This window comes from Anolis sagrei, chromosome 4 (assembly GCF_037176765.1).
Source record: "Anolis sagrei isolate rAnoSag1 chromosome 4, rAnoSag1.mat, whole genome shotgun sequence".
NCBI classification, from domain to species: domain Eukaryota; kingdom Metazoa; phylum Chordata; class Lepidosauria; order Squamata; family Dactyloidae; genus Anolis; species Anolis sagrei.
In genome coordinates this window covers 244,714,905-244,740,653 of record NC_090024.1, presented here as the reverse complement: position 1 = coordinate 244,740,653, position 25,749 = coordinate 244,714,905, and the positions used below count along the sequence as shown (strand labels likewise).

At 45.1% G+C, this 25,749-nt stretch overlaps 1 protein-coding gene across 1 annotated transcript in view; it reads right to left on the bottom strand.

Moving 5' to 3' along the window:
• The window catches only part of KIAA1755 (KIAA1755 ortholog), a 78,133-nt gene that overhangs the window by 42,115 nt on the left and 10,269 nt on the right, over positions 1-25,749 (bottom strand). The window contains exons 2-5 of the mRNA XM_067468294.1: positions 15,292-15,489; positions 10,354-11,572; positions 4,800-4,991; positions 2,413-2,533 (exon numbers count right to left, since the gene is read on the bottom strand). Of these exons, the coding sequence (XP_067324395.1) occupies positions 2,413-2,533; positions 4,800-4,991; positions 10,354-11,572; positions 15,292-15,489 (1,730 nt within the window). The remainder of the gene's footprint in view (positions 1-2,412; positions 2,534-4,799; positions 4,992-10,353; positions 11,573-15,291; positions 15,490-25,749) is intronic.

Genomic DNA, 25,749 nt, shown 5'->3' with positions numbered 1-25,749 from the left:
GGAGAGAAAAAGGAGATGAAAGAGATGATGAAGAAGAGAGAACAGGAGGAAAAGGAGTAGAAGAGGAACAAGCAGAGTGAGAACAGAACAAAAGCAGAATAAACAAAAAGAAAGAATTGCCTTCCAACCCTCCCTTTGGTAGTTCCTTCATCTCTCTTCAAAATATAATCCAAATATTCCACAAGGGCCTTTTTCTTATTTGTGGAGATGTATAATAAACCTCAGAAATACTGGAACGAAACGGATCAGATGATAGAGGACGTTTGGAAATTTACTTGCAGAAAAAAGTACAGAATTTTACATGTTGGGAAGAATGAAGCTTCATCTGGAGCATTACAGGGAAATACCTCACAACCTCTGAGGATATTTGCCACACAGATGTAGGCAAAACGTCAGGAGAGAATGCTTCTACAACATGGCCATACAGCCCACAAAACCTACAACAACCCAACTACAGGGAAATACTTTAGTATATGACTACAACAGTGAGAATTATTTATGCACAAAGATGGAAAGCTAGTACCAAGAAGAGAAGACTGGATGGTGGAAAGGTATGAATGAGCGGAAGCACCTTGACTCCATGCTATGGGATCCTGGGAGTTGTAGTTTGGTGAGGCACCAGCACTCTTTGGCAAAGAAGGCTCCAGTTCTTGTGAAACTACAACTCCCGGGACTCCATAGCACGGAGCCATGGCAGTTCAAGTGGGGTCAAACTCCATCTACGCTACAACGTAGACACACTCCAAAACAAAGGAGAAGCTTCACTCCAGACCCTGGAATGACCTCAGCCATGGACAACGCGCCAAAAATCCAGATGTTTCCTTTCAAGTGAAGATTCGTCCAAAATGGTTCCAACAGAGTCCCTGGCAGTAAGTGGATATTCTATATATGGTGTCTTTTAATGCCCTGGCTCTGCCAAATCAATCATTTCTGAAGTCATAGTTTTGGCTCTGCTATTTGCTGGAAAGGGAGATGTGCATTGCAAGGCTTTATTGACTTGCAATGGGATATTCTTGTTGTTATTGCATTGGCTTACTGTTTTTTAGTTGAATTTGTTTTAATACTTGTACAAGTTGAATTCTATTGTGACATTAACCTGTTGCATGCTTCTAAATGTGTGCGTGTGCGTGTATATGCAGATGTATGTTTATAAACATACATACAAACATACATACATACATATTAGTTTAGATACCTGGTGATTGTGTTTTGTAATGCTATTTATTTATTGCACCGGGACTGTTGAGCTGCATTAGATCAATACTGACCGAAAGTCATGAGTTCGAAGCTAGCCTGGGTCAGAGTGAGCTTCCGACCATTGTGTAGCTCGCTGTCGATCTTTGCAACCCAAAAGACAGTTGCATCGGTCAAGTAGGAAATTTAGGTACCGCTTATGTGGGGAGGCTAATTTAATTAATTTATGACGCCATAAAAATCTCCAACAAGCATGCAAAGAATTAGGAAGTACTCCATCAGTGTCACAAACGGACGGTGAAGTGACAGCTCCCCCGGTGGCCAGAATTCAAGCATACCCTCATGAAACTGGAAAGTTCAATAACCTCTGTATTGTTGAAGGCTTTCATGGCTGGAATCACTAGCTTCTTGTGGGTTTTTTCGGGCTATATGGCCATGTTCTAGAGGCATTCTCTTCTGACGTTTTGCCTGCATCTATGGGAAGCATCCTCAGAGGTAGTGAGGTCTGTTGGAACTAGTAAAAAGGGTTTATATATCTGTGGAAAGACCAAGGTGGGACAAAGGACTCTTGTCTGCTGGAGCTAGGGGTGAATGTTTCAACTGACCACCTTGATTAGCATTTGATGGCCTGGCAGTGCCTGGGGCAATCTTTTGTTGAGAGGTGATTGGAAGTTCCTGATTGTTTCCTCTCTGTTGTTTTGCTGTTGTAATTTTTGAGTTTTTTAAATACTGGTAGCCAGATTTAGTTCATTTTCATGGTTTCCTCCTTTCCTATGTTTTTTTGTGATAGAACCAATTAGGAAATGACATTTATAACACAGGAACCACAATTGTGTTACATAGTGTTGCTTTATGTTTTTTCTCCACTTTGCACATAAAGTATTCCCGCTGCTATAATCATATAATGCAAGAACGTGGGATTCATATTTGTGTGTTTGCTCATTTGGAAGTCTTTTTAAAGTCGGATCTAACATTGGGTTGTTGTAGGTTTTTTTGGGCTATATGGCCATGTTCTAGAAGCATTCTCTCCTGACGTTTTGCCTGCATCTATGGCAGGCATCCTCAGAGGTAGTGAGGTCTGTTGGAACTAGGAAAAAGGGTTTATATATCTGTGGAATGACCGGGGTGGGACAAAGGACTCTTGTCTGCTGGAGCTAGGTGTGAATGTTTCAACTGATCTAACATTCTTCTAGTTTTGGAGATAGGTTTGTGACTCACCTGGACAAGGAGAAAAGGTAGAGGAGGAGGCGCAGGACTTCCGCGGCTGAGCACCAGGATGCGCTCCACTCTGGGCCACTCCTGATGTGGATCATGGGCCTTCCTGCCTTATCGGTGCTCCCTGCAGCCCAGAAAGGAAAAAGGAGGCAAGGGGACACCTTTAGCCAATAGGGATGTTCAAATTTTTGTTTTTAAATCCTAAGTCATATCTAATTTGTAAGTTTTGTATATACAAACAGATATAAGAAACACAGGAGGGCACCCATGCAAAAACTCAAGAATGAAAACTCACCCAATACTTTTTCATTTGAGTTTTGCAATGCTTGGAAGTCAGTTTCATTTTCAGCGCAAGCGAAGCAAAGCCAAAAAGGCTGCCATTCCTCTTTAAATTAAGAAGAGATGGGCTGCGTCTAGGACTGTTGATGTATCAGCGAATAATGAATGCAGATCCCAGTAAGGTGGCCTTTTGCAAATAACAATTATTATTATTATTATTATTATTATTATTATTATTATATTTGCAATACTTGGACAGGATGGGCTCTTGCATCCCGAGGGAATTTTCAGGCCTGTATTGAAATGAATGGGAATTCCACAATTGGTATTATTGTACTGGTTTCTTTCCTACTTTGATAGCAAGGTTGGGTATCCCATTCTTCAAGAGTTGGTGTGCTATCTGATCTGCCTTTATGTTGGCATGGGTATTAGTTTGTGAGGGGTCATTGCTCAGTCGTCTTAGCAGCCTCCACGCCTTCTGGCTGGAGCATTGCAGCGCACCCAAATATCTGGGAGTCACTCTGGACCGTGCCCTGACCTACAAGAAGCATTGCCTGAACATCAAGCAAAAAGTGGGTGCTAAAAAGGGCAGGGCGTTCCATGGCCCCGCGGCTATGGAACGCCCTGCCCTTGGAGGTAAGATCAGCCCCCTCATTGATGGTATTTCGAAGAAGATTGAAGACCTGGATGTTCAAGCAGGCATTTGGTTAACCCAGTGCAACGAATGGTAATTGACTAAAGGACTGGCAAATGACGTCGAACTGGATCACGTTTTTAGTTAAGAGTTGAACTGGATTGGTATTGATGTATGAATTGTGTTTATGTTTTTATGCTTTTAACTGTATACTGTTGATTGTTATATTATGTTGTAAACCGCGTTGAGTCGCCGGTTAGGCTGAGAAACGGCGGTATACAAATATAGCAAATAAATAAACAAATAAATAAATAAAAACAATATCATACGAAAGCTGACTGGCACAACCTGGGGATCACAACCAGATACAGTGAAGACATCCGCCCTTCTGCTATGCTACTCTGCTGCTGAGTATGCATGCCCAGTGTGGAACACATCTCACCACACTAAAACAGTGGATGTGGCTCTTAATGAGACATGCCGCATTATCACGGGGTGTCTGCGCCCTACACCACTGGAGAAATTACACAGTTTAGCCGGTATTGCACCACCTGATATCCGCCGGGAAGTAGCAGCCAATAGTGAAAGGACCAAGGCAGAGACATCTCCAGCTCATCCCCTGTTTGGGTATCAGCCAGCATGTCAACGACTTAAATCTAGAAATAGTTTTCTAAGATCTACAGAGACACTCGCTGGAACACCTCAGCAAGCGAGAGTCCAAAAGTGGCAGGCTCAAACCCAGAACCTCAGTCAATGGCTGATACCAAATGAAAGACTCCCCCCTGGGCACACAGAGGACTGGGCGACTTGGAAGGCGCTGAACAGACTGCGCTCGGGCAGCACGAGATGCAGAGCCAACCTTCAGAAATGGGGCCACAAAGTGGAATCCTCGACATGCGAGTGTGGAGAAGAGCAAACCACTGACCACCTGCTGCAATGCAACCTGAGCCCTGCCACATGCACAATAGAGGACCTTCTTGCGGCAACACCAGAAGCACTCCAAGTGGCCAGATACTGGTCAAAGGACATTTAATCAACTACCAAACTTGCAAATTTTGCGTTTTGTCTGTTTGTTTGTTTTGTTCTGTTAGAAATGTAATACAATTGACTGGTTGCCCTGAGACGACAACAAAATAATAATTGTTTTACAAAGTCACAGGTTGAAAAGACCATTTAGTCAACCTCTTTCCAGTGTGGAAAGGTAAGGTGGCCATCCAATCACTGTTCAAAATCCTCCAATGTTGAAACCTCTTCTATTTAAAAAAAAAACATTCGTTTCTTAGCGCACATCTACACTAGAATTAATGCAGTTTGACGCCACCTGGGAGTTCCAGTTTTACAAGGTCTTGAGCTTTCCCTGTCAAATTACAGTTCCCAGGATCCAACAGTCATGGGGGTTAAAGCGGAATCGAACTACATTCATTCTGCGGTGTAGATGCACTCTAGATCTCCAGATATTAATCTCTGCTCACAATACCTGGCAAACACACCAGTCCAGAAGACAAAAGCTCCGGATTCAGCGACTCCCAGCGGACAGGATCCCAAGGGCCAGATCCTGGAGGTTGCAGCTCTTTGAGCAAGGAATCGGTGCTAGAAACACTGGCTGTGATGCCTTCTTTCGTTTTTGGTGATGGTTGCTCTCGAAATATGGCATCAGTCTGGTTGGTACCTGGAGAGAGGGAGGGAAAATTGAAAAGTGAGAGAAGGTATGGTGCGGCTACCTATGTCAGGATGGGAATGGAATGTGGGCAGTAGAGAGGGATGGGATGGGAATGATATACAGGGTTGGGGTTGGCGGGAAACCTTTAGATCTGTCTTTCTCTTGGCTTGTTGCACTCCAGGATCTAGATCTAGATCTAAGGAAGTAATCTAGATCTAGATCTAGATCTAAGGAAGTAATGCTCCCCATGCTCTATTCTGCTTTGGTTAGACCACATCTGGAATATTGTGTCCAGTTCTGGGCACCACAATTCAAGAGAGATATTGACAAGCTGGAATGTGTCCAGAGGAGGGCGACTAAAATGATCAAGGGTCTGGAGAACAAGCCCTATGAGGAGCGGCTTAGGGAACTGGGCATGTTTAGCCTGAAGAAGAGAAGGCTGAGAGGAGACATGATGATAGCCATGTATAAATATGTGAGAGGAAGCCACAGGGAGGAGGGAGCAAGCTTCCTTTCTGCTTCCCTGGAGACTAGGACGCAGAACAATGGCTTCAAACTACAAGAGAGGAGATTCCATCTGAACACGAGGAAGAACTTCCTGACTGTGAGAGCCGTTCAGCAGTGGAACTCTCTGCCCCGGAGTGTGGTGGAGGCTCCTTCTTTGGAAGCTTTCAAACAGAGGCTGGATGGCCATCTGTCAGGGGTGATTTGAATGCAATATTCCTGCTTCTTGGCAGAATGGGGTTGGACTGGATGGCCCATGAGGTCTCTTCCAACTCTTTGATTCTATGATTCTAGGACAGGAAAAATCCTCTCATTTTAAACACCACATGTTGAATAGAAAAACAATCTTTTTATTGAAGACTAGCTGTCCCCTGCCACGCGTTGCTGTGGCCCAGTCTATTGATATGGAAAATAAAGTAATTAGGAAATATTGATTTCTAATATAAGTAATGTCTTTCTGCTTGTGGGTAAACAGTATTTCTTGCTCCTTCTTTGTCCGTGTTGATGTGGAGAGTGTCTGGTTTGCCCACCCTGGAACATACAAGATACCATTGTCCTTCTTTAAGTGTCCCTTTCAAATCTATGATACTGTGTGTGTGTGTGAATCACATCTATCTATATTTATGGCTGGGTGGCTCTCTGTCAGGAGGGCTTTGATTATGTTTTCTTGCCCTGGTGAAGGGAGTTGGATTGGATGGCCTTAAGTGTTTTCTGTTGGTCATGGGGGTTCTGTGTGGGAAGTTTGCTCCAATTCTGTCATTCGTGAGGTTCAGAATGCTCTTTGATTGTAGGTGAACTGTGAATCCCAGCGACTACAACTCCCAAATGTCAAGGTCTATTTCCCTCAAACTCCATTTGTGTTCATATTTGAGCATATTGAATGCTTGTGCCAAGTTTGGTCCAGATCCAACATTGTTTGAGTCCACAGTGCTCTCTAGATGGAGGTGAACTACAACTCCCAAACTCAAGGTCAATGCCCACCAAACCCTTCCAGTATTTTCTGTTGGTCATGGGAGTTCTGTGTGACAAGTTTGGTTCAATTCCATTGTTGGTGGAGTTCAGAATGCTCTTGGCTTATAGGTGAACTATAAATCCCAGCAACTACAACTCCCAAATGACAAAAATCATAATTTTGTGTTGTGAGACATTTTGTTGCCAAATTTGGTGTGATTTCGTTCATTGGTTCTTTTGTTTTTAGGGTACTCATTACGCAGAGAACATTTTTATATATATAGATAAGTAAAAAGCATCTAAATAAAAAGCACTTAAAAAGAATAGGCAAATCCAATTAGGTGAGAAGATAAGCAGAAGCAAATTAATCCAAGCTAAAGTTCAGCCAAGTCCATAAAGCAAAGTCCACACTTCTCTAATATAATCCAGAAAAACAGGAATACATTGATTCATGGCTTGGATGAGTAATCAATAAATCCAGGAATCAAAAACCATGACACAAGAAATATCTTAACATGAATCTTCAAAGCAGAGCTTCCATGAAACGAGGACAAGAACTTGGCGTGATTCTAAACTATGCTTCATCTGACTACACATCCCAAAGCTGAGACTTTTATTGCCTCGTTACTAGCGGTCAGAAACTGGTTTCTCTTTAATTGAGATTTTATTATTGTTTTCTGTCGGAGCCGGGCCGATCGGCGAAGCCACTGTTCAGCCCTCCTGTTTTGGCTAATCTCTTCTCACCTATCTCTTCTCACCTATCTCTTGGCTCGTTATCTACTTGCTCATTAATTTCTGCAGGTGCTGAGATAACGTTCTGTTATTTCTCATGGGAACCCTCTGGTAGCAATTCAAGCACACTACCATCCCCACGCCCCTCAGGGAGATTCTCCTGGGAAACTACAAGGATCTCCTGGTCATTTTCTGCATCCATATCCCTGACCAAACCATTGCCATCTTGAAACTCATCTTGAACCTCATTGACACCCTGATCCTGAAACACAATCACAGGCTGAGCTCCAACATGGCTGTGATAAGAAGGAATAAAGCTGTATCCAAAGATTGTCCTTTTGAGCGTGTGCAGGTACAGCTGTACCAGGAGCTCCAATTTTGTTTGCTTTGCATTAAATGTTTGTTGTAGTCCTGAGTTTCAGGGACTCTGCAGATAGGTGGCTTCTTTTGACTGCAATCATAGGGCAAGCCACCTGTCAATTATAGTTAGGTTCCCTGGTCCCACCCCCTTTTTGGGTTTTGGAGGGAATAGGAGCCAGTTTGGGTTCGGTCCACACAGAGAAGCCTTTCAAGCGGGACATAATACCAAGAGCTCCTGTAGAAAGCTTCGTCTTCTACGGCTTGGCTGGGGAGATATACAGCCCACAGCTTGACCAGGGTTATACAGCCCTACAGTTCCTTTGCTGAAGGACTTCAGCCAGCCATCACCGAAACCTGAATTCCTTTTCCCCTGGAAGCCTACAAACTCTGCTTGGTAAGGGTCACTCGCGGAAGCCAGAAGCAGTTGGTACCGGGTGCAGGGGCTCCACGCCATCAGAGGCAAAGACAGACTGCCCAGATTAGAAGTTAAGGATTTCCCCATTAGTTACAGTTACGAAGATAGTACCTGTTCCCTGTGGACAAGATTGAGAGAGAGCCAATAGAGTGTTAAGAAAGCCTGAAATTACCTGTTTGTTTTCATTAATAAAGAACTTTGTTGAACCTTTAAGCAATCTAAAGACTCTGTTTAAGGAAATCCAAAGGCCTTTAATCTGAGGCAGCCCCGGTGTCCCGTTGGACACACAGAATTTATGTCCTGTTTACAGTCTTATTCACAGGCCCAGCGTGCGACAGCACAGAGCGTAGTTTTGTTCTAAGAGCTTCCAGGTTCTGACATTAAGACAGTTCTCCTTTTATGCTTGTCCCGTACTGTCTGTATTTGTACGGTGAGAGCACTCTGTCTATGGAGGGGTCAGAGGACCTGCTAGAAACTGGTCCTGGGAATGAGCCTCCCAGAGGTATTGGCTACAGCACTTGAACTGGATCTAACTGGCGTGGATAGCGAGGCTGACAGCGATCTTCTGACGACAGGGATGCCCCTGACCTCTGCCCAAATGTCAGTGGGGAGAGGGGTGACGGTGCAGTGAAAGACACACACATCCCCAGGCGTCGGGAGGAGGAGCGCAGGGAAAGAGACTACTTTGAGTCTCGTTCAAGAGAGGAAAGCAGGAAACCATGAAAATGAACAAAATCTGGCTACCAGTATTAAAAAACTCTAAAATTACATCTAATCACCTCTCAACAAAAGTTTGCTCCAGGCACTGTCAGGCCATTATATGCTAATCAAGGTGGTCAGGTGAAACATTCACACCTAGCTCCAGCAACCAGAGTCCTTTGTCCCACCCTGGTCATTCCACAGATATATAAACCCATTTTCCTACTTCTAACAGACCTCACAACCTCTGAGGATGCTTGCCATAGATGCAGACGAAACGTCAGGAGAGAATGCCTCTAGACCAGGGGTCCTCAAACTAAGGCCCGGGGGCCGGATGCGGCCCTCCAAGGTCATTTACCCGGCCCTCGCTCAGGGTCAATCTAAGTCTATAATGACTCAAGAGCACACAACAACAACAACAACAACAACAACAACAACAACAACAATCCTATCTCATCAGCCAAAAGCAGGCCCACACTTCCCATTGAAATACTAATAAGTTTATATTTGTTAAGATTGTTCTTCATTTTAATTATTGTATTGTTTTGAAGTGTTTTTTGCACTACAAATAAGATATGTGCAGTGTGTATAGGAATTAATTCATGTTTTTTTCAAATTATAATCTGGCCCTCCAACAGTTTGAGGGACTATGACCTGGCCCTCTGTTTAAAAGGTTTGAGGACTCCTGCTCTAGACCATGGCCATATAGCCCGAAAAGACCTACAACAACCCTGAAAACAGGATATTATAATGTAATATAATCCTAGAGTTGGAAGAGATTGCATGGGCCATCCAGTCCGATCCCATTCTGCCCTGGAGGAAAAGCACCATTAAAGCCCTCCCAACAGATGGCCATCCAAACTCTGCTTAAAAGTCTCCAAAGAAGGAGCTTCCACCAGACTCCGAGGTGGAGAGTTCCACTGTTGAACAACAGTTCTTACAGTCAAGGAGTTCTTCCTCGTGTTAAGGTAGATATAATAGAATCTATATAAATAAAAATGTAATGTTCGTTTGTGGGATTAACAGAACTCAAAGATGACTGGACAAACTGACAGCAAATTTGGACAGCATACACCTAACAACCCAACCTATGTCCTTCATTCATAAAAACACAGCAGAAGCTACTTAAAAAGCCCCAAAAAGCTAAATGACGAAAAGCTAAATGACAATACAGAAAAAAGAAAAAAAGGGGGGAGGGGAGAAAGAAAGAAAGAAAGAAAGAAAGAAAGAAAGAAAGAAAGAAAGAAAGAAAGAAAGAAAGAAAGAGGGAGGGAGGGAAAGAAAGAAGGAAAGGAAGCATGGAAGCAAAGAGAGAAGGAAGGAAAGAAGTAGAGAAGGAAGGAAGGAGAGAAAGAGGAAGGGAAAAAAGGGGGGAAGGAAGGAAAGTTAGAGAAGGAAGGAAGGAGAGAAGGAAAGAAAAAAGGGAAAGAAGGAAGGAAAGAGGGAAGGAAAGGGGGAAGATGTAGAGAAAGAGGGAGAGAAGGAAAGAGAAGGAAGAAAACAGAGACAGCAGAAGAGAACGAAAAGGGGAAGGAAGGAAAGAGATAGAGAAGGAAGGAAGAAGAGAAGGAAAGACGGGAAGGAAGGAGGGAAAGGAGAGAAAGAGGGAAGGTTGGCCATAGCAACACGTGGCGGGTACAGCTAGTATATTATAAGAATATATAACAACAACATCAATAATAATTCCTAAATGCATAGTTGAGGGATTACCTTTCCCTGAAGAAGCCGGCTTTCCTCGGGTTGCTTTCGGAGAGCAAACATTCCTTTTCCGAGGCCCTTCCTGCCCCTTCCCAATTTTCTCCGGAGAAGTTGGAGGAGAAGGAAGAACAGGATGCCGGTATCCTTTTAAGAATGAGAATCGATTGCCTGGTGCAGGACCTTCTGGAGGGGACTTCAGGACTTTCAAGGGCTTTTGTTTGGGAACCTCCTCAACTTTGCTTTCCTTGTTTGGACGCTCCAAGGAGATTCTGGAAATCAACTCTCTGGGAGACATAGTGTCCACAATCTCTGGAGCTTGTTGTGTTGTGTCTATCTCTTCCAAGATTGCTTCCATCAACCCTGAGCTGAAGCTGACTGGGTTCTTGAGGGCGGCCACATAGGATTCCCGATACCGGCATTTGGGCTCATGGACTTTGGGGTCTTGGTTCAGTTTCCTCCTCAAACAAGGAGTGCAAGGACCCTCCTCTGAGTCAGGACCCTTCACACAGCTCCATATTTCCTCCGCAACCCCATTCATAAGTCCTTTTTCCATCCCAGGTGATTCTTCTCCAGTAACCTCTTGGTGAGCTCTAGATGCCGTTGACTTGGCCGGAGAGGAAGAATCTGTCTTCTTCTCTTCTGAAAAGCCCAAGAGGTTGACGTACTCTCCTTCCAAATTCTCACTTATGATATCGCAAAGACTCGGCAGGAGGAATACATTTGATTGTTTCCATGTCCCTTGCTCCACCTTGATAAGGCCTGGATACTTGCCTTTGGTTGACCTCGGGCTTCGGTCATTGCCACCTTTCAGCGAGGAAGAGGTCTCCAAGTAGTCTGAGGTGACCTCTTGTTCTTTGCTTTTGGGCAATTGGACGAATTCTGGCGTCACAATTTTGCTCCAGGGCACAGGGACGATGCCATTTCCAGTGGCCACCATGCAAGTATGTAGCGCTGGCTGGTCCAAGTCCTGGTTGACCTCCTCCAGCCATTCCTGGGTGAAGAGCAAAGGGCAGGAGGCTTCCGAGATGGGGATTTTCTGCACCGAGGTCAGGTCCCTGGAGAGACATTTCAGGGAAAGGCAGGCCGACTGATCCCCAGAGGGCTCTGCTTGGAGGTAGAAGTCTCCGGGGCGCAAGAGGAGCGGGTTCAAGGGACCCAAATGGACCACCACTTTCTCATGGAGGCAGAGCGGCCAGCCTTCGTGGAGGAACACGCGGTTGACGTAAGGGGCCTGGTGGACAGAGAAAGAAAACAAAGATCAGTGCTTCAGAAGTTACTTTTCCAAAGCAACTCACTCCTAAAATCATAGAGAAAGAAGACACCACAAGGGACATCCAGTCAACCCCATTCTGCCATGCAGGAAGACACAACCCAACCCCTCCTGAGTGATAGCCATTCAGCCTCTGTGTCTGTAAGATCCTGGAAGGCCTTGGAATGCAGACATAGCTCACACTGTACAGTGTTCCCTCACTTATTGCAGGTGTTATGTTCCAGGACCACCCGCAAAAAGTGAAAATCCACAAAGTAGGGACTATATATATATATCTATATAAATAAAAATGTAATGTTCGTTTGTGCTACCATCAGAACTCAAAAACCACTGGGGGAATTGACACCAAATTTGGACACAAGGCACCTAACACTCCAATTTATGTTCCCCACTCAAAAAAAATGGCTTTTGTCATTTGGGAATTGTCGTTGCTGGGATTTATAGTTTACCTACAATCAAAGAGCATTCTGAACTTCACCAGTGATGGAATTGGGCCAAACTTAGCATACAGGGCTCCCATGACCAACAGAACACACTGGAAGGGTTTGGTGGGCATTGACATTGAGTTTGGGAGTTGTAGTTCACCTACATCCAGAGAGCACTGTGGACTCAAACAATGATGGATCTGGACCAAACTTGACACAAAAATTCCATATGCCTAAATATGAACACAGATGGAGTTTGGGAGAAATAGACCTTGACATTTTGGGATTTGTAGTTACTGGGATTTATAGTTCACTACAATTAAAGAGCGTTCTGAAACCCACAAACGACAGAAATGGGGCAAACTTCCCACACAGAACCCCCATGACCAACAGAAAATACTTAAGGCCATCCAGCCCAACTCTCTTCACCAAGGCAAGAAAATGTAATCAGAGCCCTCCTGACAAAGAGCCATCCAGTCATAAATATAGATATGATTCTCTCTCACACACACAGATATAGTATCATAGATTTGAAAGAGACCCTTAAAGAAGGACTATGATATGTTGCATATTCCAGAGTAGGCAAACCAGACACTCTCCACATCAACACTGACAAAGAAACAACAAGAAATACTGTTTACCCACAAGCAGAAAGAAAACTGCATATATTAGAAACCAACACTTTCTCATTACTTTATTTTCCAGATCACCAGACTGGGCCACAGCAACGCATGGCAGGGGACAGCTAATATCATCTATCTATCTATCTATCTATCTATCTATCTATCTATCTATCTATCACATTCCGAGGGTGAGGCAGAAGTGAGGTGAGATTTAAAGGCACTGCATGTCATGTATCATGTTGTGCAGTTGATGGTGGTTGGTGGTGGCAGGCCTAGCAGTTGGTGATGGAAGGGTTAATATAAGTCTTAGTTCTAAAGGGTTGAGTAATCCGTAAGTAAGAGTTCATGGGTGAAAGCAATTAAGGGTGGAGGAATGCAAGAGATAGGTTGCAGCTGGGTGTTTCTGGATATAAGGAGCAAGCCTTGGTACTGATCTTCGGGAGAAAAGAATTTGTCTTATTTTGGTGGTAGATGCTGCTGGTTTTCCCCCCAGGTTTGTGGATTTTCGGTATCCTGACCTGTCACTTGAACCCTTGGAACCCTGGAACCTTGAATCTTTGGACTGGCTTTTGACTACGGTACAGACTCTTGATCCCTGGACTTTGCTCATTGAACTCTTGGCATTTGACCACTGGACTGGACCTTTTGACTATGGTGTTATCTTGAACCTGCAACAACGTTTGCTGTCAGTTTTGTTTTATATTCTGTGGCTGAGTGCTATCTTTATGTTTTGGACTATTAAAACAGCCAGAAAGTAAGTACTGCTTTAATTAAATTGTTTAACACAAACTGGGAGGTTGTTTGGTTCATCTCTACCTGAATATGGCAGAGCCTTATTCATGACACCGCACACCACTTTTTGTTTTGATAGCTATAAGGAAGGGGCTATAAGGCCGTGATTTACAAACTACTTTATATTTACTCTCTCTGTCTCTTTTATGATTGGCTGCCCTTCTCCCAAGGGGGAGGGTGAAACCCCCTTCCACACTCCATCGTTTCCAGGGGCAAAAACCCCGTGAAACAGCGAGTCCGCAAAAAGCGAACCGCGGAGTAGCGAGGGAACACTGTAGTCACTGAAAACAGGCCTTTACTTTCCTCCTTGCCAGGATTCAAAAAAGCTAATTCTACTAGTCTAATTCAAACTGCTTACTATATACTCTTTGCAAACAGGTTACATTCCAACCTCCCCAGCTCATCAGTTCCCATAACAACCTAGCCAGATGGGCCTTATCTCTCCAACTCTCTTCCTTGCTTCTCCCTCCCTTTCCCAGTCCTTGGCCATCCATGTCAGGGTCAATTCCCACACCTGAATCAGCTTCCCGAGAGCTTCGTAACACTCAGAGAAGGAGACTCCACCAAACTCCACCATTCTGACCATCAGGAGGTTCTTCCTAATGTTTAGGAATACTCAATATGCCCAAATGTGAACACTGGTGGAGTTTGGGGAAAATAGATCTTGACATTTGGGAGTTGTAGTTACTGGGATACTTCACCTACAATCAAAGAGCATTCTGAACTCCACCAACGATGGAATTGAACCAAACTTGGCACACAGAACTCCCATGAGCAACAGAAAATATACTGGAAGGGTTTGGTGGGTATTGACCTTGAGTTTGGGATTTGTAGTTCACCTACATCCAGAGAGCACTGTGGACTCAAACAATGGTGGATCTGGACCAAGCTTGGCATGGATACTCAATATGCCCAAATGAGATCACTGGTGGAGTTTGGGGAAAGCAGACCTTGACATTTGGGTGTTGTAATTTCTGGGATTTATAGTTCACCTGCAATCAAAGAGCATTCTGAACTTCACCAATGATGGAATTGAACCAAACTTGGCACACAGAATTCCCATGACCAACAGAAAATACTGGAAGGGTTTTGTGGGCATTGACCTTGAGTTTGGGAGTTGTAGTTCACCTCCATCCAGAGAGCACTGTGGAGTCAAACAATGATGGATCTGGACCAAACTTGGAAGCGATACTCAATATGCCCAAATGTGAACACTGGTGGAATTTGGGGGAAATAGACCTTGACATTTGGGAGTTGTATTTGCTGGGATTTATAGTACACTACAATCAAAGAGCAATGATGGAATTGAGCCAAACGTGGCACACAGAACTCCCATGACCCACAGAAAATACTGGACGGGTTTGGTGGGCATTGACCTTGAGTTTTGGAGTTGTAGTTCACCTACATCCAGAGAGCACTGTGGACTCAAACAATGGTGGATCTGGACCAAACTTGGCACGAATACTCAATATGCCCAAATGTGAACACTGGTGGAGTTTGGGGAAAACAGGCCTTGACATTTGGGAGTTGTAATTGCTGGGATTTATAGTTCACCTGCAATCAAGAGCATTCTGAACCCAAACTTCCCACACAGAACCCCCATGAGCGACAGAAAATGCTGTGTTTTCTGATGGTCTTTGGTGACCCCCCCCCCCCCCGGGGTCCCGATTCTCAAGTTGAGAAATGCTGGCTTATCCCATATTTGACTAGTTTGCTTGCAAGAAGGTCACGGGGGACATTGGGGGTCCCTTCCAACTCTTATTGCTTGGTGATCCCAATTCCTGGGAAAGAGCTTCTAGGCCATGCAAAATACGTCCTTTGCCCACCCGGTGGCACTTACGCAGGCAGCTTGGCGCACGTCTTCCAGGAGGCGCTTGGAGGGGACGAGGAAGTCCAGGAGGCAGCAGAGCCCATCTCCGTGGTATTTGGCCTCCAGGACCCGGAAGAGCTGGCCCAGGACCGTGGGAGCCGTGGCCTCGAAGGGAGGGAAGAGGCCAGAGAGTGTCGTCTGCACCGCCGCATCCAGGGACTGCGGGTCCTATCAGAGGGAAAGGCAGTCAGGATAAGGGACCATGCATTGGGTGGCAAGTTTGCATTTGGGGTACAAATATCCAGGGCAATTCAAGACAGGCAGTGTGGGGCTTGAGCGTCTAGAGACCAGAGTTCAAATCATGCTCAGCCATGGAAGCGCACTTGCGCAAGTCATGCTCTCCCAGGCCCCATCCACACCACCGTATCATGCAGTTTGATTCTGCATTCTATGCTCAGTGTGGATTCTATAATTGTCTCGTGTCAACTGCATTATGTATGAATCTACACTGACCATAATACAGTTCCAAAGTGTGTTATTTGGCAATGGGGATGGGGCCCCAACATCAGATGAAAACAAAGGGAAAACCTCTGAACGACTTGCAAAGAAAATCTTAGGAAACGGCATTAAATCCATCAGAATTATAATTATAATTATAATATTTCATATTTATTTATATCCCACTTTTACCTGGATTGAGACCTCATCTTTACAGCCATATAACATCCAGATTATCTGTTTTGAACTGGATTATAATATGGATTTTATATGGCAGTGTAGAAAGGGCCTGAGATTCAAAGCCAGGGCATTACAGTCATCTGAAAATGCATCGACATTGTCAAATGAATGTAATTTGACCCCACTTCAACTGCCATGGCTCAATGCAGAGAATACTAAAGACCCTGAAAAACTACAACTCCCAGGGTTCCATAGCATTGAGCCATGGCAGTTCAAGTGGGGTCAAACTGTGTTCCTTCTACAGTGTAGATGTACCTCCCAGGAAGTGTTTGCTTCTTATGCTATCTGAGAAACAAAATGATATGTAACCATGGGAGTTTTAGTTATGAAACTACAACTCCCAGGGTTCCGTAGCACTGAGCCATGGCAGTTCAAGTAGTGACTAACTGCATTCATTCTACAGTGTAGATGTACCTCCCAGGAAATGTTTGTTTGTTATGATAGCTGAGAAACAAAATGATATGTAATCATGGGAGTTGTAGTTGTGAAACTACAACTCCCAGGGTTCCGTAGCACTGAGCCATGACAGTTCAAGTAGTGACTAACTGCATTCATTCTACAGTGTAGATGTACCTCCAGGAAATTTTTGTTTGTTATGATAGCTGAGAAACAAAATGATATGTAATCATGGGAGTTGTAGTTGTGAAACTACAACTCCCAGGGTCCCGTAGCATTGAGCCATGGCAGTTGAAGTGGGGTCAAACTGCGTTCATTCTACAGTGTAGATGTACCTCCCAGGAGGTGTTAGTTTGTTTTACTAGCTGAGAAACAAAATGATATGTAACTATGGGAATTGTAGTTGTGAAACTACAACTCCCAGGGTTCCATAGCATTGAGCCATGGCAGTTCAAGTGGGGTCAAATTGACATTGTCAAATGAATGTAATTTGACCCCACTTAAACTGCCATGGCTCAATGCAGAGAATACTAAAGACCTTGAAAAACTACAACTCCCAGGCTTCCATAGCATTGAGCCATGGCAGTTCAAGTGGGGTCAAACTGCGTTCATTCTACAGTGTAGATGTACCTTCCAGAAAGTGTTAGTTTGTTATGCTAGCTGAGAAACAAAATGATATGTAATCATGGGAGTTGTAGTTTCACAAGATGAATGACCTTGTGAAAACTATAGTTCCTGTGGTTTCATAGCTTTGAGCAGTTACAGCGTCAAGCTGCATCTATTTACGATGTAGTTGCACTCTCACGTATATACAACCTGGATGAAGGGAGCAGCAATTCAACCCAGTTATCACAACTGGAAATGGCAATAAGGGTCATAAAACGGGAGTTGCAGTCCAAAACATCCGGGATGCGTCTGCCCACTTGCAAACTTCCCAGACTGTGATATAATGGCTCTGTCATGAGATAATGAGATCGGGATCTCAAGAGCCTCCCTCCGGCTAAGACGAAAACATCTGCTCTCTGTGTGGCTTCCTTTTGCAGAGCAAAGGCTTTCTTGGCGGCGTCTGGAACATCCGTCCAACACAAGCAAACTGAAAGAGTCCTCCACCTCCGCATTTCTGGGCTGCCTCCACACTGTAGAATTAATACAATTTGGCCACACTTTAAGTGCTGTGGCTCAATCCTATGCGATCCTGGGAGTTGTAGTTTGGTAAAGCACCAGCACTAATGAGCAGAGAAGGCAAAAGACCATGTAAAACTACACATTTCTGGATTCCAATATATTGCCCAAAACTGGTTTGAAATAAATATTTACACATTTAGCCCAAGAAAAGAAAGCATTAGAGAGAAAGACGTCCAAAGAGTTGAATGGATTCTGAACTTTTTGCTACTTTTAGCACATTTGCAAGCATCCCGAGCTCTGAGGATCACCTGGGAAGGAATCCCACTGGAGGATTGTAGCGCACCCAAATACCTGGGAGTTACCCTGGACCCTGGATGAACAACTGCACTGCATCCTGTCAGATCCCCAAAATCTGGAGGAAAGCAAGAGTCATCGCCATCTTGAAGCCAGGCAAAGACCGTAATGACCCAAAAAGCTACAGATCAATCCCCCTGCTGTGCCACCTCTACAAAGTTCTGGAGAGACTTATCTTGCATAGAATTATGGAAAAAATAGACCCCTGTCTGATCCCACAGCAAGCTGGCTTCAGAAAAGGCAAAAGCTGCACATCACAAGTGTTGAACATGACTCAGCACATAGAAAATGGCTTTGAAAGGCAGCAGATCACAGGAGCTGTCTTCATAGACCAGTCAGCAGCCTATGATACTGTGAACCACCACCTCCTCCTGAGGAAAATGTATAATATCACAAAGGACGACCACCTCACCAGGAAACACTAATGAGCAGGAGCTTTTTTGTTGAGTTCCAGGGCCAGAGTAGATGGCGGAAACAGAAGAACGGCCTGCCTCAGGGGAGCGTGCTTGCTCCATCCATGTTCAACATTTACACAAATCAAACTATCACTATCACTCATCCATGATAGCAAGCTCCCACCATCCTACAACAGCGGGAGATGGCACCTAGGTTATAGCCCAGACCTCCTATTTGTGAGCGACAGCATCGTACAGCAATGCACCAAATCAGTGGGACCACCAATACCAAACACACAGCACCAACCAATAGTATGCCAACTGTTTCCAACTATAAGGCCTCAGGAAGTTCTATTTAAATGAAGATTCAACTTCAGAAAGGCAGATTAGACTAAATTCTCAGACATGTTAGATGACATGATCACATCGGCCGTGCCAATCCCTGAGGAATATGAGCATTTTATTGAAATCGTGAAAACCTGCTCACGGGCCTCCATACCGAGAGGCTGCAGAACCCACTACCTCCAGGGCATTACTCCTGAAACAGCTGCCTTGTTGGAAAACTATTACAGGCTCCACAACGAAGACCCATTTAGTGAGCAGACTCTTCAGGCAGCGCAGAGCATTGTGTCCTCCATCTCTGAAGCCAAGAAAGAACAGTGGATCAAGCTGATCACAGAGGTCGACATGGGCAGGAGCAGCCAGAAGGCATGGAGGCTGCTGAGACGGCTGAGCAACGATCCCTCACAAACTCATACCCATGCCAACATAAAGGCAGATCAGATAGCCAACTCTTGAAGAATGGGAAACCCAACCTTGCCACCAAAGTAGGAAAGAAACCAATAGCCAGAGAACCAGAGATTGAGAACAACAACCTCCATGAACCCTTTACATCTACTGAATTGGACATGGCTCTCAACAAATGTAAGAATGGCAAAGCAGCTGGCCTGGATGATCTACGGATGGAACAAATCAAGAACTTTGAACAAATCAAAGCAAAGTGCTGGCTACTGGAGCTGATGAACAACTGCACTGCATCCTGTCAGATCCCCAAAATCTGGAGGAAAGCAAGAGTCATCGCCATCTTGAAGCCAGGCAAAGACCGTAATGACCCAAAAAGCTACAGACCAATCTCCCTGTTGTGCCACCTCTACAAAATTCTGGAGAGACTTATTTTGCATAGAATTATGGAAAATATAGACCCCTGTCTGATCCCACAGCAAGCTGGCTTCAGAAAAGGCAAAAGCTGCACATCGCAAGTGCTGAACCTGACTCAGCACATAGAAGATGGCTTTGAAAGGCAGCAGATCACAGGAGCTGTCTTCATAGACCAGTCAGCAGCCTATGATACCGTGAACCACCACCTCCTCCTGAGAAAAATGTATAATATCACAAAGGACGACCACCTCACCCGCCTCATAGGAAACCTGCTACAAAACAGGAGCTTTTTTGTTGAGTTCCAGGGCCAGAGAAGCAGATGGCGGAAACAGAAGAACGGCCTGCCTCATGGGAGCGTGCTTGCTCCATCCATGTTCAACATTTACACAAATCAAACTATCACTATCACTCATCCATGATAGCAAACTCCCACCATCCTACAACAGCGGGAGATGGCACCTAGGTTATAGCCCAGACCTCCTATTTGTGAGCGACAGCATCGTACAGCAATGCACCAAATCAGTGGGACCACCAATACCAAACACACAGCACCAACCAATAGTATGCCAACTGTTTCCAACTATAAGGCCTCAGGAAGTTCTATTTAAATGAAGATTCAACTTCAGAAAGGCAGATTAGACTAAATTCTCAGACATGTTAGATGACATGATCACATCGGCCGTGCCAATCCCTGAGGAATATGAGCATTTTATTGAAATCGTGAAAACCTGCTCACGGGCCTCCATACCGAGAGGCTGCAGAACCCACTACCTCCAGGGCATTACTCCTGAAACAGCTGCCTTGTTGGAAAACTATTACAGGCTCCACAACGAAGACCCATTTAGTGAGCAGACTCTTCAGGCAGCGCAGAGCATTGTGTCCTCCATCTCTGAAGCCAAGAAAGAACAGTGGATCAAGCTGATCACAGAGGTCAACATGGGCAGGAGCAGCCAGAAGGCATGGAGGCTGCTGAGACGGCTGAGCAACGATCCCTCACAAACTCATACCCATGCCAACATAAAGGCAGATCAGATAGCCAACTCTTGAAGAATGGGAAACCCAACCTTGCCACCAAAGTAGGAAAGAAACCAATAGCCAGAGAACCAGAGATTGAGAACAACAACCTCCATGAACCCTTTACATCTACTGAATTGGACATGGCTCTCAACAAATGTAAGAATGGCAAAGCAGCTGGCCTGGATGATCTACGGATGGAACAAATCAAGAACTTTGAACAAATCAAAGCAAAGTGCTGGCTACTGGAGCTGATGAACAACTGCACTGCATCCTGTCAGATCCCCAAAATCTGGAGGAAAGCAAGAGTCATCGCCATCTTGAAGCCAGGCAAAGACCGTAATGACCCAAAAAGCTACAGACCAATCTCCCTGTTGTGCCACCTCTACAAAATTCTGGAGAGACTTATTTTGCATAGAATTATGGAAAATATAGACCCCTGTCTGATCCCACAGCAAGCTGGCTTCAGAAAAGGCAAAAGCTGCACATCGCAAGTGCTGAACCTGACTCAGCACATAGAAGATGGCTTTGAAAGGCAGCAGATCACAGGAGCTGTCTTCATAGACCAGTCAGCAGCCTATGATACCGTGAACCACCACCTCCTCCTGAGAAAAATGTATAATATCACAAAGGACGACCACCTCACCCGCCTCATAGGAAACCTGCTACAAAACAGGAGCTTTTTTGTTGAGTTCCAGGGCCAGAGAAGCAGATGGCGGAAACAGAAGAACGGCCTGCCTCATGGGAGCGTGCTTGCTCCATCCATGTTCAACATTTACACAAATCAAACTATCACTATCACTCATCCATGATAGCAAACTCCCACCATCCTACAACAGCGGGAGATGGCACCTAGGTTATAGCCCAGACCTCCTATTTGTGAGCGACAGCATCGTACAGCAATGCACCAAATCAGTGGGACCACCAATACCAAACACACAACACCAACCAATAGTATGCCAACTGTTTCCAACTATAAGGCCTCAGGAAGTTCTATTTAAATGAAGATTCAACTTCAGAAAGGCAGATTAGACTAAATTCTCAGACATGTTAGATGACATGATCACATCGGCCGTGCCAATCCCTGAGGAATATGAGCATTTTATTGAAATCGTGAAAACCTGCTCACGGGCCTCCATACCGAGAGGCTGCAGAACCCACTACCTCCAGGGCATTACTCCTGAAACAGCTGCCTTGTTGGAAAACTATTACAGGCTCCACAACGAAGACCCATTTAGTGAGCAGACTCTTCAGGCAGCGCAGAGCATTGTGTCCTCCATCTCTGAAGCCAAGAAAGAACAGTGGATCAAGCTGATCACAGAGGTCGACATGGGCAGGAGCAGCCAGAAGGCATGGAGGCTGCTGAGACGGCTGAGCAACGATCCCTCACAAACTCATACCCATGCCAACATAAAGGCAGATCAGATAGCCAACTCTTGAAGAATGGGAAACCCAACCTTGCCACCAAAGTAGGAAAGAAACCAATAGCCAGAGAACCAGAGATTGAGAACAACAACCTCCATGAACCCTTTACATCTACTGAATTGGACATGGCTCTCAACAAATGTAAGAATGGCAAAGCAGCTGGCCTGGATGATCTACGGATGGAACAAATCAAGAACTTTGAACAAATCAAAGCAAAGTGCTGGCTACTGGAGCTGATGAACAACTGCACTGCATCCTGTCAGATCCCCAAAATCTGGAGGAAAGCAAGAGTCATCGCCATCTTGAAGCCAGGCAAAGACCGTAATGACCCAAAAAGCTACAGACCAATCTCCCTGTTGTGCCACCTCTACAAAATTCTGGAGAGACTTATTTTGCATAGAATTATGGAAAATATAGACCCCTGTCTGATCCCACAGCAAGCTGGCTTCAGAAAAGGCAAAAGCTGCACATCGCAAGTGCTGAACCTGACTCAGCACATAGAAGATGGCTTTGAAAGGCAGCAGATCACAGGAGCTGTCTTCATAGACCAGTCAGCAGCCTATGATACCGTGAACCACCACCTCCTCCTGAGAAAAATGTATAATATCACAAAGGACTACCACCTCACCCGCCTCATAGGAAACCTGCTACAAAACAGGAGCTTTTTTGTTGAGTTCCAGGGCCAGAGAAGCAGATGGCGGAAACAGAAGAACGGCCTGCCTCATGGGAGCGTGCTTGCTCCATCCATGTTCAACATTTACACAAATCAAACTATCACTATCACTCATCCATGATAGCAAGCTCCCACCATCCTACAACAGCGGGAGATGGCACCTAGGTTATAGCCCAGACCTCCTATTTGTGAGCGACAGCATCGTACAGCAATGCACCAAATCAGTGGGACCACCAATACCAAACACACAGCACCAACCAATAGTATGCCAACTGTTTCCAACTATAAGGCCTCAGGAAGTTCTATTTAAATGAAGATTCAACTTCAGAAAGGCAGATTAGACTAAATTCTCAGACATGTTAGATGACATGATCACATCGGCCGTGCCAATCCCTGAGGAATATGAGCATTTTATTGAAATCGTGAAAACCTGCTCACGGGCCTCCATACCGAGAGGCTGCAGAACCCACTACCTCCAGGGCATTACTCCTGAAACAGCTGCCTTGTTGGAAAACTATTACAGGCTCCACAACGAAGACCCATTTAGTGAGCAGACTCTTCAGGCAGCGCAGAGCATTGTGTCCTCCATCTCTGAAGCCAAGAAAGAACAGTGGATCAAGCTGATCACAGAGGTCGACATGGGCAGGAGCAGCCAGAAGGCATGGAGGCTGCTGAGACGGCTGAGCAACGATCCCTCACAAACTCATACCCATGCCAACATAAAGGCAGATCAGATAGCCAACTCTTGAAGAATGGGAAACCCAACCTTGCCACCAAAGTAGGAAAGAAACCAATAGCCAGAGAACCAGAGATTGAGAACAACAACCTCCATGAACCCTTTACATCTACTGAATTGGACATGGCTCTCAACAAATGTAAGAATGGCAAAGCAGCTGGCCTGGATGATCTACGGATGGAACAAATCAAGAACTTTGAACAAATCAAAGCAAAGTGCTGGCTACTGGAGCTGATGAACAACTGCACTGCATCCTGTCAGATCCCCAAAATCTGGAGGAAAGCAAGAGTCATCGCCATCTTGAAGCCAGGCAAAGACCGTAATGACCCAAAAAGCTACAGACCAATCTCCCTGTTGTGCCACCTCTACAAAATTCTGGAGAGACTTATTTTGCATAGAATTATGGAAAATATAGACCCCTGTCTGATCCCACAGCAAGCTGGCTTCAGAAAAGGCAAAAGCTGCACATCGCAAGTGCTGAACCTGACTCAGCACATAGAAGATGGCTTTGAAAGGCAGCAGATCACAGGAGCTGTCTTCATAGACCAGTCAGCAGCCTATGATACCGTGAACCACCACCTCCTCCTGAGAAAAATGTATAATATCACAAAGGACGACCACCTCACCCGCCTCATAGGAAACCTGCTACAAAACAGGAGCTTTTTTGTTGAGTTCCAGGGCCAGAGAAGCAGATGGCGGAAACAGAAGAACGGCCTGCCTCATGGGAGCGTGCTTGCTCCATCCATGTTCAACATTTACACAAATCAAACTATCACTATCACTCATCCATGATAGCAAACTCCCACCATCCTACAACAGCGGGAGATGGCACCTAGGTTATAGCCCAGACCTCCTATTTGTGAGCGACAGCATCGTACAGCAATGCACCAAATCAGTGGGACCACCAATACCAAACACACAGCACCAACCAATAGTATGCCAACTGTTTCCAACTATAAGGCCTCAGGAAGTTCTATTTAAATGAAGATTCAACTTCAGAAAGGCAGATTAGACTAAATTCTCAGACATGTTAGATGACATGATCACATCGGCCGTGCCAATCCCTGAGGAATATGAGCATTTTATTGAAATCGTGAAAACCTGCTCACGGGCCTCCATACCGAGAGGCTGCAGAACCCACTACCTCCAGGGCATTACTCCTGAAACAGCTGCCTTGTTGGAAAACTATTACAGGCTCCACAACGAAGACCCATTTAGTGAGCAGACTCTTCAGGCAGCGCAGAGCATTGTGTCCTCCATCTCTGAAGCCAAGAAAGAACAGTGGATCAAGCTGATCACAGAGGTCGACATGGGCAGGAGCAGCCAGAAGGCATGGAGGCTGCTGAGACGGCTGAGCAACGATCCCTCACAAACTCATACCCATGCCAACATAAAGGCAGATCAGATAGCCAACTCTTGAAGAATGGGAAACCCAACCTTGCCACCAAAGTAGGAAAGAAACCAATAGCCAGAGAACCAGAGATTGAGAACAACAACCTCCATGAACCCTTTACATCTACTGAATTGGACATGGCTCTCAACAAATGTAAGAATGGCAAAGCAGCTGGCCTGGATGATCTACGGATGGAACAAATCAAGAACTTTGAACAAATCAAAGCAAAGTGCTGGCTACTGGAGCTGATGAACAACTGCACTGCATCCTGTCAGATCCCCAAAATCTGGAGGAAAGCAAGAGTCATCGCCATCTTGAAGCCAGGCAAAGACCGTAATGACCCAAAAAGCTACAGACCAATCTCCCTGTTGTGCCACCTCTACAAAATTCTGGAGAGACTTATTTTGCATAGAATTATGGAAAATATAGACCCCTGTCTGATCCCACAGCAAGCTGGCTTCAGAAAAGGCAAAAGCTGCACATCGCAAGTGCTGAACCTGACTCAGCACATAGAAGATGGCTTTGAAAGGCAGCAGATCACAGGAGCTGTCTTCATAGACCAGTCAGCAGCCTATGATACCGTGAACCACCACCTCCTCCTGAGAAAAATGTATAATATCACAAAGGACGACCACCTCACCCGCCTCATAGGAAACCTGCTACAAAACAGGAGCTTTTTTGTTGAGTTCCAGGGCCAGAGAAGCAGATGGCGGAAACAGAAGAACGGCCTGCCTCATGGGAGCGTGCTTGCTCCATCCATGTTCAACATTTACACAAATCAAACTATCACTATCACTCATCCATGATAGCAAACTCCCACCATCCTACAACAGCGGGAGATGGCACCTAGGTTATAGCCCAGACCTCCTATTTGTGAGCGACAGCATCGTACAGCAATGCACCAAATCAGTGGGACCACCAATACCAAACACACAACACCAACCAATAGTATGCCAACTGTTTCCAACTATAAGGCCTCAGGAAGTTCTATTTAAATGAAGATTCAACTTCAGAAAGGCAGATTAGACTAAATTCTCAGACATGTTAGATGACATGATCACATCGGCCGTGCCAATCCCTG